This window comes from Budorcas taxicolor, chromosome 16, assembly GCF_023091745.1.
Source record: "Budorcas taxicolor isolate Tak-1 chromosome 16, Takin1.1, whole genome shotgun sequence".
Classification (NCBI taxonomy): domain Eukaryota; kingdom Metazoa; phylum Chordata; class Mammalia; order Artiodactyla; family Bovidae; genus Budorcas; species Budorcas taxicolor.
Window position 1 is genome coordinate 68,397,525 of NC_068925.1, and position 17,229 is coordinate 68,414,753.

At 33.5% G+C, this 17,229-nt stretch overlaps 1 protein-coding gene across 1 annotated transcript in view; it reads left to right on the plus strand.

The window, feature by feature from the left end:
* Positions 1 to 15,520, plus strand: part of ODR4 (odr-4 GPCR localization factor homolog) — a 36,931-nt gene extending 21,411 nt beyond the window's left edge. Inside the window, exons 10-15 of the mRNA XM_052654056.1 lie at positions 374 to 502; positions 1,292 to 1,381; position 2,630; positions 5,190 to 5,375; positions 14,061 to 14,171; positions 15,305 to 15,520. Of these exons, the coding sequence (XP_052510016.1) occupies positions 374 to 502; positions 1,292 to 1,381; position 2,630; positions 5,190 to 5,375; positions 14,061 to 14,171; positions 15,305 to 15,372 (585 nt within the window). The 3' untranslated portion in view covers positions 15,373 to 15,520. The remainder of the gene's footprint in view (positions 1 to 373; positions 503 to 1,291; positions 1,382 to 2,629; positions 2,631 to 5,189; positions 5,376 to 14,060; positions 14,172 to 15,304) is intronic.
* The last annotated feature ends 1,709 nt before the right edge of the window (positions 15,521 to 17,229 follow it).

Genomic DNA, 17,229 nt, shown 5'->3' on the forward strand with positions numbered 1-17,229 from the left:
CATACCTTCTGTTACTAGGTCATGTTTTCTTTTTACATCTCTCCATCTTATTAGTACTTATCTGAGTTATCTGCAAATAATATATGTTTAATGAACATATTGAAAGAATATAGGTATTATAGATAGTTATGTTAGTAAGAAAAATTTAGATGTAGTGTATTTAATTTCAGAGTATGTTCAAAATACTCAGAAAATAACATATAATTTATAAGGAGAAATATAATGGCCTTCTAAAATTTATGAAGAATATTTTCAGACACCTGGGTCATTAAAAATTTCTTCTTGCTTCATGCAGTGACTTATATAATGTTTAAATATTTCATATAGTTGATAATCATTGTCTATTAGAACTTAAACAGATTTTGTCTTTCAGCTTCTGAATTCAGACCACAGATCCACAGCCATGGTCCAGATCTGCAGCGGCTCTGTAAACCTTAAGGGTGCTGTGAAATGCAGAGCTTATATTCATAGTAATAAGCCCAAGGTTAAAGATGCTGTGCAGGTACAAAAGGAAAACTGGTATATGAAAGAAGCATGTTAACATAATTATTAAAATATCCTAAAATTTTAATCTTTTTTCAGTCTCAAGTTTCATAATTAATTTGATTTTAACTAATAAAAGTCCAATCTGTTGGGCAGTCCAGCTAAACCAGATGATTCATCCCAAGATTTTCATATGTAGAATGTCTTATTTTTGATATATAGAATATCCTTTATAAAGTGATGATTATACAGGTTTATTGTGTTCCACAGTTAATACTGTACATATCAGTGCATTTGAAATCATTTCTTATGAGGGAAATTGAGCTTTTTAATAGCAAGAAAAATGCTCCTAGGAAGAACTATTTGGTGGTGTTCTATAACCTATATAATTTAGAAGTTTAAAAAATGATGACTGGCACTTTTGTTGTGGTTATACATTTTCTAATTTGGAGTACTAGCATTATCGTTGAGATGCAAAATTTCATTCATTTTTATTTGGTTTAAATTTACTGTATAGGTGAAGTTTAGGTAAATTTGCTGTTAAACATGATAAGCATGTTAAATAAATGGACCTTAAAAAATGAAATGATGTATTAGTTATTTTAGTGGACACGTTTATACATGGGTGCATGTTCAGGTGCTTCAGTCGTGTTTAGCTCTTTGTGACTCCATGGACGATAGCCCACCAGGCTCCTCTGTCCATAGGATTCTCTAGTCAATTATGTGGGAGAGGGGTTGATGATAAAATAATGTGAATTTAAAGTAATAGATCTTATTTCTCATTGCGCTTTTCTTTGTTTTTCCATAGGCCATGAAAAGAGATATATTGAATACAGTTGCTGATCGTTGTGAAATACTATTTGAGGATCTGCTTTTGAATGAAATTCCAGAAAAAAAAGTTATGAGTATAAAATTAAGTACTGTTTTTGCCTGTGTTCAATCTATATGCTAGGATGTCAAGATCACCTTTTTTACTGCATACATCTATTAAAATAATGTCATCATTTGCTTTTCTTATTTAATGAAAAATTTCAGTTGCCACCTAAAGAAAGTTTTGAACACCTTGTAATAGCAAATCTGTCAACATTTAATAATTTTAGGGAAGATTAAAAAAAGTTCTGTGTGAATTTTTGTCAGAATGGATAAACTGTATTACATTTTAAAACCATTATTTTTTATGAATACCTGTGAAGTTTTTTTAAGAACTTATTCATGAACAAAAAATTAATGCATTAGTGTTCAGCATTATATATAATAGAGTCTTTAATAGGTATATATGCAGTTGATCATATTCTTTTCAGTTTTTTTTTGGTGTGTGTACTAGTTTATATACTTTTCATCCATGTTACTCTACAGACTTCATTAGATTTAAAAAAGGCTGGTCCTGATGTCTTAACCGTATATAATTCCATCTTTTGAGAAACATGAACAATTTATACTTTTTCACTAACTTATACTAGAAATCTTTTATTTTTACTCAAAAGGAAGGTTATATTAAGTATGCTTTTGAAGCTACACATTTATCTACCTTTCTGTATTCAGGTGTGAGTGGATTTGCAGTTCACAGTTAAATATGTACATAATTGAAACATACATATTAGTTTTTTAAGGGAATGTGTTTATTTTTATAGGAAAAAAAAACATAGCTCCTGTGTATTAAATAACTTCTCTTAGTTTTAAAAGCCTGTGTATCAGATTTGGTGGACTGCTTATATTTTTTTTGTATTCCCAGTATGATAATATCTGGAATTTCCAGATTTAACATATATCCTTCATGTACTTCACAAATAACTGACATTCCATTCACAAATAATATATCATTTTCCTGAGACATGATTTTGAATTTTACATGGAGCTATTGGAATCAGAGTTTTATTTTGGGAAGTATGTAAAGCCTGATTACTTAGCCACCCATTTAGTCTGCTATTTCTGTGGCTTTGTTTTTGCTGCTTGACTTCATGTGTGTGCTAATTCTCATGATATTAAGCATTACTTTACTTGCTGAGTAACACTATATGTTACAACTGAACTATGAATTTTAGGATTTTCAGGGACATGGGGATGTACCCACCATTAATGTCAAAGATCTACTGTATCACATATATTAGTTAAATATTCCCTTCCATTACAAATGCTTCATAAATAGGGTATCATAATACTGCTTTGGTATTATTTCATATTAAGTGAGTTAGTATTTTGAAATTTTTGCTGATGTCCAGTCAGTAAAGTTAACTCTTTCTAATAGCAATTGTTTATAGATTATATTTTTAAAAGAAATCAAGTGTAAATAAACATTTTTGAACTGTAGTAACAGGATAATTATTACAGTAATATGTCAGTATATCTTAGGATATCAAGGTAAAAAATCTATTGCAAGTATAATAACACAACATGTAAATTTTATAGTTTAATATATATACACTACATTTTAGATCTTAGGTTTAGTTCTCATTTTACTTAGCTTGTCTTTCTTATATACTGGTAAGATCTTGAAGATTTGTAATATAGTAAAATCTAGAATATATACTATGAAATTAACCTAAACTGGAATATTTTTTGCATGCATAAGGAAATCTGCAAAGGGCATATAACATTACATTTGTAATCTTTAATGTAAACATAGTTTTTAAATTCTGGCTATCCAGATGAAAGAACTTAAAATTTAAATGACAGTTAAAAAAAAACAAAGGACTCCACTTGGTCCTTTTACTTATTGTGGTCTTCCTCTTCTCTTTCCCTTAAGAAGTATCCCAGACCTTCTTCATTCTCTGTCAGCCTACATTCAATCCTGCCTACTTACTCAGTAGATGACACATGAAAACTGAGGTCGTCGATTATGAAATCTCTTACCCTCTTCCATCCTTCCCTCCACATCCATCTATACTACCTGTCCGCTCAGAACGTTTGTATTTCCTTTTTGCCTGTAGTCATGGTTACACTCTCTTAACTGTACTTCTCATTCCTTCATGTGTTAAGAGTCAGCTTAGATATCACCTGTTCTGTAAAATTTTCTGTAATACTCCAGTATGACTTAGGATTCTATACTTAATCAGCAAAAACTCAATTCTTATCATATTGACTTAACTGTAAATGTTTTTATCTGTTTTGAACTTATTTAAGTAATTTTGAACTAAATACTCTGCTATGGGAATATGCCTAAAGGATTCTTTTTTTAAGTACTTTTTAAGATGTGCTGTTTTAAAAAAAATCTCCCCTCCCATTTTAAACCTCAGATGAGCTAGAAAACTTGGTCTCATTTGGGTAATACATGGTTAATCTAACTTTAATTTTAAAATTATATTTTTCTTTTTATACTTAATAAGTTATTTAAGTATTGCAACCAAATCTTTAACATTTGATTTTATAAGCAAACATATTTGTCTCTTTTTCAGTCAAACCTAGAATTAATGCAGTTTTAAATAGTTTTAAAATTTTGCATGCCAATTAAACATATACATTAGCACCACCTTTGAAAGTTTTGAACTTAACCTGTTTCAAGAAATTATGCCCCTCTCCCCCCTAAAAGAAACTATGGCCCAAAATAATAGTCGTGACATTAATGTGTGGGTGGGTGGTTTATATACTACAGTGCAAATTGCAGTAATGTAATTTTACAGCTAGGAGGCAGTCTGGTCACAGGGTAAAACTGGCCCAATTCTCATGTTAAAGCAATGTATTAAGCAGAATCTGGCAGGAACACCTAATTTAAGCCATGGCATTTTCTATGACATTTAAGGCATTCTTCAGTGTCATCTCTTATAAAGCTAACACTTGTTTCTTAACAATGAAATGTGAGTTACTCTTAAAGTTAGCCCTGGTTTTCTACTTGATCCGAATATCAGAAGCTTTTTAAATCGCATATCCATTGCTGAAAGTCATTCTTTACACAAAATCTCTTATCTTTGTTGATACTTCCTCAGTCATGGTGTTGTGCCAAACAGTAATTATGTGTTTATGTGGATCAGTGACTATGTTAGAAATTGAGGGAAATGTGATTATTGGAAGAATGAAATACTCATTATTTGCTGACATCCATATTATTTTGTCTAAAAATGATTTAAAGCTGTTCACAAAAAGGCATTGCAAGTTAAAAAGACGAAATAAGTGTTAATTATGAGAATGAGGCAAAGGGAAAATGAAAGCAAAATGGAGTTGGTGGTGAGATTAGTACAGAAAACGTGTATATCTTGATATCCTATACATGCTTGATTGGGGAGCTGTATCATGTAAGATGAAGTCAGTGGTGAGATTAGTATGGAAAGGAACGCTATCATGATATATACATTTAATGTAAGTCAGCCACTAGTTTGTCTCTAAACTTGCATGAAGAAGGGAAAAATTGTTCAGAAATTTCAGTATTTATAAGGTTAAAACAAACGAGAAAAACAGCAAGTTCTGAGACCAGGGACAAAATTGTTTCCTGAGTATTTTTTCATAGAATAGTGAATAACATAAACATGTATAATCAACAACATCCTCGGATTGAAGGCAGTGGTGAGTTGATATTTTATGGGAGTATCATTTAGGTCCCTTGCGGAGGTCTTAAATATTGAGTTAAAGAATTCAGTAAGAATTTTGTATAAGAACAGTTAGAAAATGAAAAGACCTTTTAGGTTTTATTTATTTTGACATATACTTACATATACTTATATTTATCACTGATACCAGTGACAAACCTGTCTAAATATTGTTTCTTCTCCTTTTAGATTCTGAAAAAGAGTTCCACATTCTCCCTCACCGAGTTTTTGTCCCCATTCCGGGATCCACTGTAATGTTATGTGATTATAAATTTGGTGATGAGTCAGCTGAAGAAATAAGAGACCATTTTTTAGAGATGTTAGATCGTATGATTCAAATAGAAGATTTGGAAATTGCAGAGGAAATAAACACAGGTAATTATATGAAGTTATTTAAGAACCAGATTAGAGTTGGTGATAGACAGGGAGGCCTGGCGTGCTGCGATTCATGGGGTCGCAAAGAGTCAGACACGACTGAGCGACTGAACTGAACTGAACTAAAGGTTACTTATGGGACATCTAGGTTAAGCATCATGTCTGTAGATTTCTTTCAAGCTAGTCCTATTTGATATTTTTGAGTCATTTAAAAATGTGTCTGTTTAATTTCTACATAGTGTATAAGCATCAGGGTTTTCTTTGGAAAATTGTTATCAGAATTTAAGATACATTAGATTTTTTTTCAAGCCTAGACTTAAATAGGTAGAAATGTTCAGTCTTAAATAAGTAGAAATGTATAGATTTAAGGGATTTCTTTTATTCTAAGTGAAGTTTTCTCAGAATCCATTATCTTTAATTATTTGGTTAAGCATCTGGTCACAAATTTTTTTTTTTTTTTTAATGTCTTCAGACTATTTGCTCTTATTTTCCTGTCCCCTCCGTATAATTGGGATGCCAGGCTAAAATGGGCAGGTCCAAAATTTAGATCAAGATTATTTTTACAGAGCATAGACGTGCCATACTGAGTAATTGTGTAACACATTCTCTGTCTCTAACCATCACTTTCACATTTGATCTTGCATTTTAGAAGTCTTTGTTTTGTTTTGTTTTGCTCTGCTTGCTCTGTTTTTGTTTCTAGTGAGAGCAGAATATGAAAACATGTCTATAAATAAATGTATAAGTATATACAGTCTTCCCAAAACATTTAAAAAAATATGTGATAAAAATATTACTTGCAGATATCCATAAATGTGTAGTATGTAGCCATTTTTTAAATCAGTCTTGAAATCTCTGATATCGTAGTATAAATTTCATAGCATTTTTCTGTTGCTTGACTAATTCCAACCCCCCACAAGAGTTGGGTGATTGAGTCTTGTTTCTATTGTGAATAAAGTTAAGTGTTTAGTTGATGAATTTCTAATCTGTCAGTAAAGCCTCAGGCTAGTTGGAGATCACCAGACTTGTTTTCTCAACAGCTCCAGGCTCATATTAATCATGTGGAACAGTAAGTTTGTTTTAAAGCAAAACAAAAATAAAAACCTCTAAATTGCTAAGTACCAGATGTTAAAGCTGCAGGTGTGCTTCAGTCCCCTGAAAACTAATATTTTTAAAGGTATAGCTATAGCATATTCTCTGAATGATAGATTTTGAGGCAGATTGGTAGAAAAGTTTGCTACTTTGTGAAATATGTTTTTCTAAATGAGCGACTACTCTTATTTCTGCCAACCGATCTTAGAATCATGAAGGCAGAGATTTTTGTTTGCCTTTGTTCTTGGTCACCTCTGATGTTGATTACTTGAGTAAGTTACTTCTGAATTCACAGATTCAACCAACCATGGATTGCCTTGTACTGTAGTGTGTATTTATTGAAAACAATCTGCATATAAGTGGACCTGTGCATGTCAAACCCATGTTGTTCAAATGTCAGCTGTACTGCTTCTTTATTGAGGTCTTGCTTTAAGTTTAAACTGAGGGCAGTTGTCATGTTCTAAATATTTCAAAGCCAAATACTCCCAAATGTCTTTAACTGTTCTTATTATTACTGTTTCTAGACCTAATTTTTCTTTACCACCTTTCACTGCTTTCATGTTTAGCACTTTACTGAGAATCTAGCCTTAACATAGCATAGGTCCACAGTAAATATTTGTTGACTGAACAGATTGTTGATTTTGTCAGTCCTGCAGTTTGGGATCCAAAAATCAATAAGATACTGATCCTGTCTTCAAGGAGCTAAACAGCATTTTTTTAACCTGTGTAGATACTTTTACGTGCTCACATACTAGCTCAGTCTGCCTGGATTCCTCCATTATGTCTAATTATAGTTTTTTGCAGCTTCTTTGCGTTATTTTCCACTCATAATTATTGATGAGTATCAGTTGCATGTTTAACAATGTTAATCTTTCACGTAAGACTGTAGGATTCTTGAGAGTAAGTGTTGCTCTGAGTTCCATGCCTAAAGCATAATAGGTACTCATAAATATCTGTTACTAACTGAATGACATAGACTGAATATGTCAATTTTGAACACTGTAGCACATCTTTTTTCATACTTACTGTATGCTTTAAAAATTGTAAGCATATGCCTAGCTAGATAGAAGGTTTTTAAAGTTTGTGTAGTGTGCTACACTGAACATGATGATTTTAAAAGGATATAATAGCATAGCTCTATGGCTTAATAGTTTAGAATGTTTTAAGAGATGCAGAACATTAAAACGTGACAGCATGTAACACTTAATTGTTGCCCCATAAATGTTAATTTTAGTTTATAGCATTTAGTATGTCTATTTATTAGATATTTATTAGGCATTTGCTCTGTTCAAGGCAGTGTTATAGGTGACAAATCAAAGGTCAGATTCCTGTCCTCAAGAAGCCTGTAATCTGACTTGGAAATAGAATTGTATGCTTTATTAATTATGCAGGCCATGTAGTAAGGTCCTAGGAGTAACAAAGAACTCAAGAATATCAAGATTACTGACAGGACTTTAGGGTCTCCAGTGATTTGGTTGTAATAATTCAGTCAGAAAAAATACTTTGATGACAGGTGAGCAGTAACCTGTAATCTTTGGTGACAAAGGTTTGACATGAGTGTTTTCAAGTTTTAGTAAATTCTTTTGTTTTTTTCATTCTTTATTATTACTACTTTTATGTTTTGCTTTAACTAGTGGTTAGTTCTATAATAGGAGAATGAACAGGGAATTATCAGAACATTTAGCACAGGAACTATCCCTATAAGTGATTCAGAGAAAGCTTCAGAGCAGGTGACTCTTGAGTTCATTTTGAAAGATGAATACAGTAAAAATGACTCTAAGCTGTTTAGGAATTAAACACCTGGATCAGATGTATTGTGACCAAAAATAAGATTTGTGTATTATTTTTGCTTTATCAGGTATTTGTTGAATTTGAAGGAATTAGTTATTTAGTGTTTTAGAAGCAAAATATATTCCCAATTATGGAATAAGGTAAAAACATAAACATTTTAATAGAAAAATTAAGTGCTTTTACATAAACATTCTATTAGTTTAGAATTATCTTCACTTTTACATTTACTTATTCATTCATTTATTTGTTCAAAAATATTGGATGCATAATTTTACCAGTTGCACATCTGAGTCCAGATCTGCCAGTTACAGCTTCAGTTCAGTTCAGTTCAGTCGCTCAGACATGTCTGACTCTCTGCAACCACATGGACTGCAGCAAGCCAGGCTTCCCTGTCCATCACCAACTCCTGGAGTTTGCTCAAATTCATGTCCATCGAGTAGGTGATGCCATACAGCCATCTCATCCTCTGTTGTCCCCTTCTCCTCCCACCTTCAATCTTTCCCAGCATCAGGGTCTTTTCTAAGGAGTCAATTCTTAACATCAGATGGCCAAAGTATTGGAGTTTCAGCTTCAGCATCAGTCCTTCCAATGAATATTCAGAACTGATTTCCTTCAGGATTGACTAGTTGGATCTCCTTGCAGTCCAAGGGACTCTCAAGAGTCTTCTCCAACACCATCAATTCTTTGGCGCTCAGCTTTCTTTATAGTCCAACTCTCATATCCATACTGGAAAAACCATAGCTTTCACTAGTTGGCAAAGTAATGTCTCTGCTTTTTAATATGCTGTTTAGGTTGGTCACAGCTTTTCTTCCAAGGAGCAAGTGTCTTTTAATTTCATGGCTACAGTCACCATCTTTGGTGATTTTGGAACCCAGCAAAATAAAGTCTCTCACTGTTTCCATTGTTTCCCTATCTATTTGCCAAGAAGTGATGGGACCAGGTGCTGTGATCTTTTTTTTCTGAATGTTGAGTTTTAAGCCAACTTTTTCACCCTCCTCTTCCACTTTCATCAAGAGGCTCTTTAGTTCTTCACTTTCTCCCATAAGGTTGGTGTCTTCTGTGTATCTGAGGTGATTGATATTTTCCTGGCAGTCTTGATGAACACTTACAGCTGTGTAACCTTAAACAAGTCCCCTTTGAACCCCAGGTTCTCATGGGGTTGGTATTAGAATTTACTAAAAATGTTAGGGAGAATATATTCTGAACAGAAAGAGATATATAAATGTAAGGTGATACTTACTAGAATTATTATAAAATGTTTAAAGAATGTACCTTCTGAATTATAATTAAGTCAATAATAATAAGTATGAGATTAATGCTATATAGCGTGAATATATTTTCCTAATTATTTGAAATTAGGGTTTCCATGGAAAATCATGAAAAGTGGAGCTCAAATGTTCAAATTTAGAGATTGAAATCAATGATTGTACGTTTATAATTGTTAAACTTGTTATAAGTATCTAGCTTTAGTCTCTAAATATTTGATGTTATTTGCTTATTTAATTATTTCTGTTCTATAATATAGTTGCCAAGTAGTTGCTATGTTTAAAACACATATTTTGCCAGTAGGTATTTTAAAATAACTTAAGGGATGAAGAACAATTTGTCAAAATGACTCACTTAAGGTGAAGAATAACTGGCTTTAAAATTTCTTAAATGTATTAGTCACCTCCTAGTAGATATTAACTTAATAATTCAGATGTACTTTATTTACAGTATCAGCTAAAAATTTAGAGACACACCTTTAAAATCTGGTGGAACCCATCTTTGGTAATTCTCTCTTGGTATCAGAGGTGAAATTAATTTTTGTTGTTTGGTTAAACATTGATAATAAAGGAAAACAAGTAATGCTGAAGATGTATTTTCATGGCTAAATCACTGGCTAATGAAACCTTATTAACTTAGGAGTTAGGGATCTGGAAGATGAAAGATGACAGCTAAGAGTTTAAGTTCTAACGTTTCATTTTAACTTTCTTCTAAATAGTCCTACTTGTCAGCAGCTCGGAATGAAATTGAATATATCTACAACTTAGCATGTATTCATCATGTCCTTATTTTCTCTTTTGTTGACAGTTGCTTAAGAAAGATTGCTTTCTCCCATGAATAATTTGAATTTGTCTGCAGTTAAAATTATCTGGTTTTAAGAAATGATTAAGATCTAATTTCCTTTTGAATCACATGTTGTTTGCATTTAAAGTTCAGATAACACTAAGGTGTTGGTAAAACTACAGTGCATGAGATTTTAATTAAATTCTATATGCCCTCATAGGGACTTCCCTGGTGGTCCAGTGGTTAGGATAGACTTCACGCTTCCATTGCTGGGGACATGAGTTCAGTCACTGGTCAGGGAACTAAGATTCTGCATGCTGCACAGTACGTCCAAAAAATAAAATAAACGTGTATTAAAAAACAATTCTACATGCCCACACCCAAAACAGACACAAATTGTTATGATAAGGATTTATTCACTCTTGAAAAATGCTCTTCTTTAGTAAAACTGTCTCAAATTTGTATCGAATCAATATAATTTTGTATGACAGATTTTAAAATGAAAATAGAGCTTGGAATGTCTTTTTTAAAGAGATATAAATTGTTTATACAAAGGATTTGACTTCTTTGAGCATTATGTTCACATATAACTATTCAGTTTTAAAGGTGTAATGTCATGAAAAATAAAGCCATTTTTGTGCTGTTTATAAATACTGACGTAAAAAAGTAAAAAAAAGTCTCCAGCATATAAGTTAAATAAGTGCACTTCATACTTCATCCATTATTTGTGTTTGTATCTGAGGTAAAGATTTTAATGGCCCAAAGAAAAGCTTTAAGCAGTGATATTTGCTAATAGAAAAACCAAAGGTGTGTGTATGTTTTTAAAATAAATAAAATTGTACTTGCATTCAACTTTTAGAACTATGGATGAAGTTAGGGAAGCTTTTAAGCTGGTGAGCTAATGTAGTCTAGAAGTAAAGTGTTAACGGCGATAACTGGGAGCTATAGAAATATAGAAGACTGAATAATTCTGGAGAAAGTTCGTAAGAACAATTTGTTGGTCTTTGTGACTGATCTGATATGGGAGTAGAACAAAACAGAAAAATGTTTTGTGTTCATTTTTAAAGTACTTTAGTCATATGCTCAAAGAGGAAAAAAAAGAGTGGTTGTGCCCTTGATTCTAATGAGGTGTGGCTACTGAGGATTATATCTCAACCTGACAAACTTTTCTTCATGAGAAATTGATGAGAAGCAAGCAATTTTAAAAATTCATTTTGGTATCATAGATAATTATTTCAATAATTTTATGTGTCATCCTTGTAAGAACATCCCCATAGATGTGCACACAGTATCAGTTCAGTTCAGTTGCTCAGTCATGTCCGACTTTTTGCGACCCTGTGAACCGCAGGATGCCAGGCCTCCCTGTCCATCACCAACTCCCAGAGTCCACCCAAACCCATGTCCATTGAGTTGGTGATGCCATCCCACCATCTCATCTTCTGTCATCCCCTCCTCCTCCTGCCCTCAGTCTTTCCCAGCATCAGGGTCTTTTCAAATGAGTCAGCTTTTCACAATCAGGTAGCCAGAGTATTGGAGTTTCAGCTTCAGCGTCAGTCCTTCCAATGAACACCCAGGACTGATCTCCTTTAGGATGGATTGGTTGGATCTCCTTGCAGTCCAAGGGACTCTCAAGAGTCCTCTCCAACACCACAGTTCAAAAGCATCAATTCTTCTGCACTCAGCTTTCTTTATAGTCCACCTCTCATATCCATACATGACCACTGGAAAAACCATAACCTTGACTAGACGGACCTTTGTTGGCAAAGTAATGTCTCTGCTTTTGAATATGCTGTCTAGGTTGGTCATAACTTTCCTTCCAAGGAGTAAGCGTCTTTTAATTTCATGGCTGCAGTCACCATCTGCAGTGATTTGGGAGCTCAGAAAAATAAAGTCAGCCACTGTTTCCACTGTTTCCCCATCTATTTGCCATGAAGTCATGGGACCAGATGCCATGATCTTAGTTTTCTGAATGTTGAGCTTTAAGCCAACCTTTTCACTCTCCTCTTTCACTTTCATCAAGAGGCTCTTTAGCTCCTCTTCACTTTCTGCCATAAGGGTGGTGTCATCTGCATATCTGAGGTTGTTGATATTTCTCCCGGCAATCTTGATTCCAGCTTGTGCTTCTTCCAGTCCAGCGTTTCTCATCATGTACTCTGCATATAAGTGCACAGTATATTGGGATACAAAAATGTCTATGAAAGATATTTCAATCCCAAGCAATAAGATATTTTACTTTGAATTTAAACAGTATTTACTGTTTCTCACTCTGCTATTCTCTAATCTTTGTAAATATTAATAGAGATCAATATGAAGTACAGTTGATCCTTGAACCACATGGGGATTTAAGGGCACTGACCCTCCCACAGTCAAAAATCGCATATAGCTTCACAGTATGGGCAGTACCGTGGGCTTCCCAGGTGGCGCTAATGGTAAAGAACCCACTTGCCAGAGCAGGCAGACTTAAGAGATGTGGGTTTGATACCTAGGTTGGGAAGATCCCCTGGAGAAGGGCACGGCAACCCACTCCAGTGTTCGTACCTGGAAAATCCCATGGACAGAGGAACCTGGTGGGCTGTGGTTCATGAGGTCACAAAGAGTCAGACATGTCTGAAGCGACTTAGCACACACGGGCAGTGCTGCATCCATGGATTCAACTGACCATGGATCATATAATATATATTTAGTGAAAAAAAAGTCACGTGTAATTAAATGGATCCATGCAGTTCAGACCCGTGTTGTTTAAGGATCAACTGCAATTGCTTTCTCTAGAACAGCTCCCTGCTATCCCCTCTTGAGGCAAAGTAGGGAGAATGGCTCCGGGATCCACCCATGCTTCAACCAGAGTAATTCTGTTTTCATCTGTTTCACATACTGGGATTTCCTGTCTGATTTTTTAGCACTAGTTTGAAAAAGAAAACCACTTGTCTGTGTGATCCCTAAGAATGTTTTCAATTCAAAAACTTTTTAGTCAGTTTTAAATAAATTCAGCTAGGCTAGCCCTCACAAATTATTGTCAGCATAATGAAGTAGCAAGAAAACTTATACTTGAATCCTCATTCTGTTGCTTATGATGCTCAAATATTCACTTAGTGTCCCAGATTTTATTTTTCAGCTGTAAATGAGATAATGTACGTACTTTGCTTAACATTGAGTTGTTTTAAGGTCAAATTTATGATCACATTTTGCTTATATATTACAAATTTCAGGTGATCTAACTGTTTCTGTAAATATTTTAGGTATGTAAGGTCTGTCCCATGGACTGTAGTTTGGCCCATGGGTTAGTTTGCCAGTCCTTGCTTTTGTATTAATATATGATTGCTTAGAATAATTAATCCAGAACCATCAATAAGTATATTATAAATTAATCCTAGTTAAGAGAGAAGGTTACCCTGTCTGTGTAGTTTGATTTTTAGTATCAGTTTATCTCTACTATCGTATGGTAATCAGATTATAATTTGTGGACATCATTTAGAACTAGCTCTATGGCTTTTTGATATCAATCAGTTATGAAAGTATATAGAGTATTTTAAAAAGTATATCAGTCTGACATATAGTCCATGAAATTTAGTTCACCTACACTTAATAAAGAGCAAATTGTTATTTTAAAGTCAAGTGAAAAAAATAAATTTTTAAAAAAAGTCAAGTTGAAGGAAAACGGAGCTCATTGTGTGTTTTTTATAGTGTTCTTTGAAGGTTATTTTTAAATAGTAATTATTCCCATCTTACTTAGTATTTATTATTATTATCTTCTTACAGCCTGTATAAGTTCCTCTATGGATACTGAAGCTTCATTGGACAACACAGATGATGAACAACCAAAACAGCCAATTAAAACTACAATAGTGTTGAAAATTCAGCAAAACATAGGTATTATATTTCTTCTATAAAATTGAAAAGATGATATTTTGGACTTGCATTTTTTTGTTACTTTAAAATTATTTTCATTTTGTTTTCTTAAAAGAGCTAGATTAAGCTAGTACTAAATACTGTGGAAAGTGGCAGAAAGATTTATAAAAAAAGCATTGTCCCAAGTGCTCTCAAAAATGACACTTCCTATTAAATGTTTTGGTGTTTTTAGAAGAAAATTATGTTGAGTTTTGGGGATCAACTATAGTAGTGCCAATGTTTTCCAAATTTATGTTCCCAGGATTGCTATTATGAAAGATTTTGATAGATATTCTATGAAAAGAGTCAAATTCAAATCTGAAAATTCTAATGCACTTTAATTTTAAAGTTTCCAAGAAGTGTGGTGGTCACTTTACCATTTTTCAGACTTACTGATAAAAGAACATGTGACCTGTTGCTTAGTTAAGACTTTCGGCTGACTGAGAGTTAGAAGCCAGAAACTTCAGTTTTTTTTCATGTCACTTAACTCACTAGGTGAACTTCATTACCTAAATTTTTTGCACCTGTGTTTGTGTGTGTCTAGACTACTATGGTCAGTTTTGTGTTTGTTTTTTTAACTTAAAATGCTCAGGGAAAAAATTAAAAATAAAAGTTGCGAACATAAGCTTAATGATTTTTAGATTTTAGTTTCTGTGGTTTTTGATAGCTATATAAATGACTTTGCATTGTGATGTCTCTTTGGTTTAAGCTAAGTTGCATGAGATGGCATGGCTGAAATGTCAATATAAATATTTTAGAAGCCTTTTAAAGTATACGTTAGTTTGTCTCTTAGATTGTCTCTTAGATGTGTATGAGTGCACTTGTATATAAGAAGAGATACTTTTTAAAAAAAAGAAAAGACACTTTTATTTTAAGGGATCAGAAGTAGATTACCAGTCCAACCTTTGTAAAATATATTTTCAACTATTGCTATATTTTCCTCTAAGATTTTGCTGGCTTTCAGTGTCTGTATATGTGTATGCATATGTATTTGTGTTTGTGTATTGTTATTGTTGTTTAGTCCATCAGTTACCTGCATTTCAAAGCCTAGGAGCAGTTCAACCTTTCTTTTGCTCATTCCATTTCCATTTGTTTTGTGTTTGTTTCACTTTTAGGTTTGATTGCAGCATTTGCAGTTGCAGCCCTTGCTGCGGGTATCTCCTTTCACTACTTCAGTGATTAGGTTGAGGCACAGAGAGCTTCCTGATCATCCAGAGAACAGTGACCAACAATTATGAATCATAAAGATGCAAACAAGCCATCTGCATTTAAGACAACAGCAGCCAGATCTGCTGCCAGATTCCTGTTAGATCTGTTTCTGACTAAAATGAAATCACCAGCTGCCTTGTTTAGCCTTGCTTCTATAAATTATAGGTGGCTCAGGCTTCCAAGAATAAAGTTATGCGTCTAGATGTAAGTTGCATATAACAAATTGTTATTGTCTGTTTTTTAAAATGTTCAAAATAATGGTTTGTTTTCATAGATTTAGTTCTGTTGACCTGAACTACATATTGATCAGGACATTGAAAATTTGAACTGTCAGGGCTGTCTGAGTATCTTAGTAGTAGAATCATAAGAGAAATTTCTACAAGATGGGGCAACAGCTTATTGGGTAAGTTCGTACTTTGTACACTCAGTTCCAAAATACTGATTGAGTTCCAATTGAGAGGTAGGAAACCTCTCCATACCTCTTTGAATGAGCAAGGATTGTCATAAATCATGAGCTTTCTCAGGTTATCAAAGGTATATCAGGTTAGTATATCATATATTAAACAAGACTTTTGCTTCCAGTAGTACTTTAGGTACTGCAGAACAACTAGGTCTTGAATAAAATCTCCTTTGAATCCATTAATAGGCTCAAAGAAGGGGAAATCTCTAAGAACCATACCTCTAGTTTCTATTTCCTGACGAAATGAACACATTTTGATCTGTAAGTTGTGACAACTCCGTTAAGCCTAAAGTTTGGCAGTAGTTGCCTGGATGACAAATACCAGTTGCAGCATTGCCATATGCCGTTCTCCTCAGACCGGAAACAATGAAATACATCTGAATCTGAGATGCCCCATCCAGGACAACTGAAGTAGGCCTCAGTTTGCAATACCCTATAGTTCCTGGTAGAAACAAGATGTAGGTCCAAGATTCCCATAGATTAAGATAAAATTATTATTTCATGACTGGAGATCACCAGCTACAAGTGGAAACTGGCTATTAATAGCATGAGGAAGAACCCATAGAAATAAACTTTGGATTCACTTTTCCAAGGTCTCGTCATCAGCACACATGAAGGATGGAACCACAGGCAGATCTGAAAAGAAATGAAACTGCTAGATAAGAAATACATTACTTGCAATTTAAAAAAAAAGATACACATGTTGAATATGATATTAACTCAGCTGAATAGTCAATAAATAAACTGGAAGCTAGATACAAAGAAATTACCCAGTGTGCAGCAAGAAGAAAGAAGGTGCTAGAAATTAAGAAGGAATTAAGAAATTATTAAGAATTAAATTATTAATTTAATTTAATATTAAATTAGAGATGTGGAAGGAAAAATTATGAAGGCTAGAAGTACCAGCAGGAGAGAATAGAGAAGATGAAGTGGCAATATTTGAAGAAGTAACAGAATTTTCAACATTGGTTGGAAAAACACAAATTCATAAATTCAGGAAGCACAATATATCCCAAGCGTATATAGATGAAATCTAAGCCTAAATTCAATGTATTATAACTGTGAGATACCAAACAAAAGATTATTAAAGCAGTCAAAGTGAGGAAAACATCATTGGTGAAGGCAAGACAGAACTTCAGAAGGCTTCTTGATAGCAACAGGGACTCCAAAGATGGTAGAATAGTGGCTGCAAAATTCTGAGAAAAAAATTATCAACTTGGAATTTGTATGAAGCAAAACTGAAATAAGGCTCCATTCAAATGAAAAATAGATTTTACCATCAGTGGAACTTCATTAAAGAAATTGCAAAAGGATGATCTTCAAGAAGGAAAATGATTTCAAAAGGACAGTCTGAAATTGAAAAACTAGTAA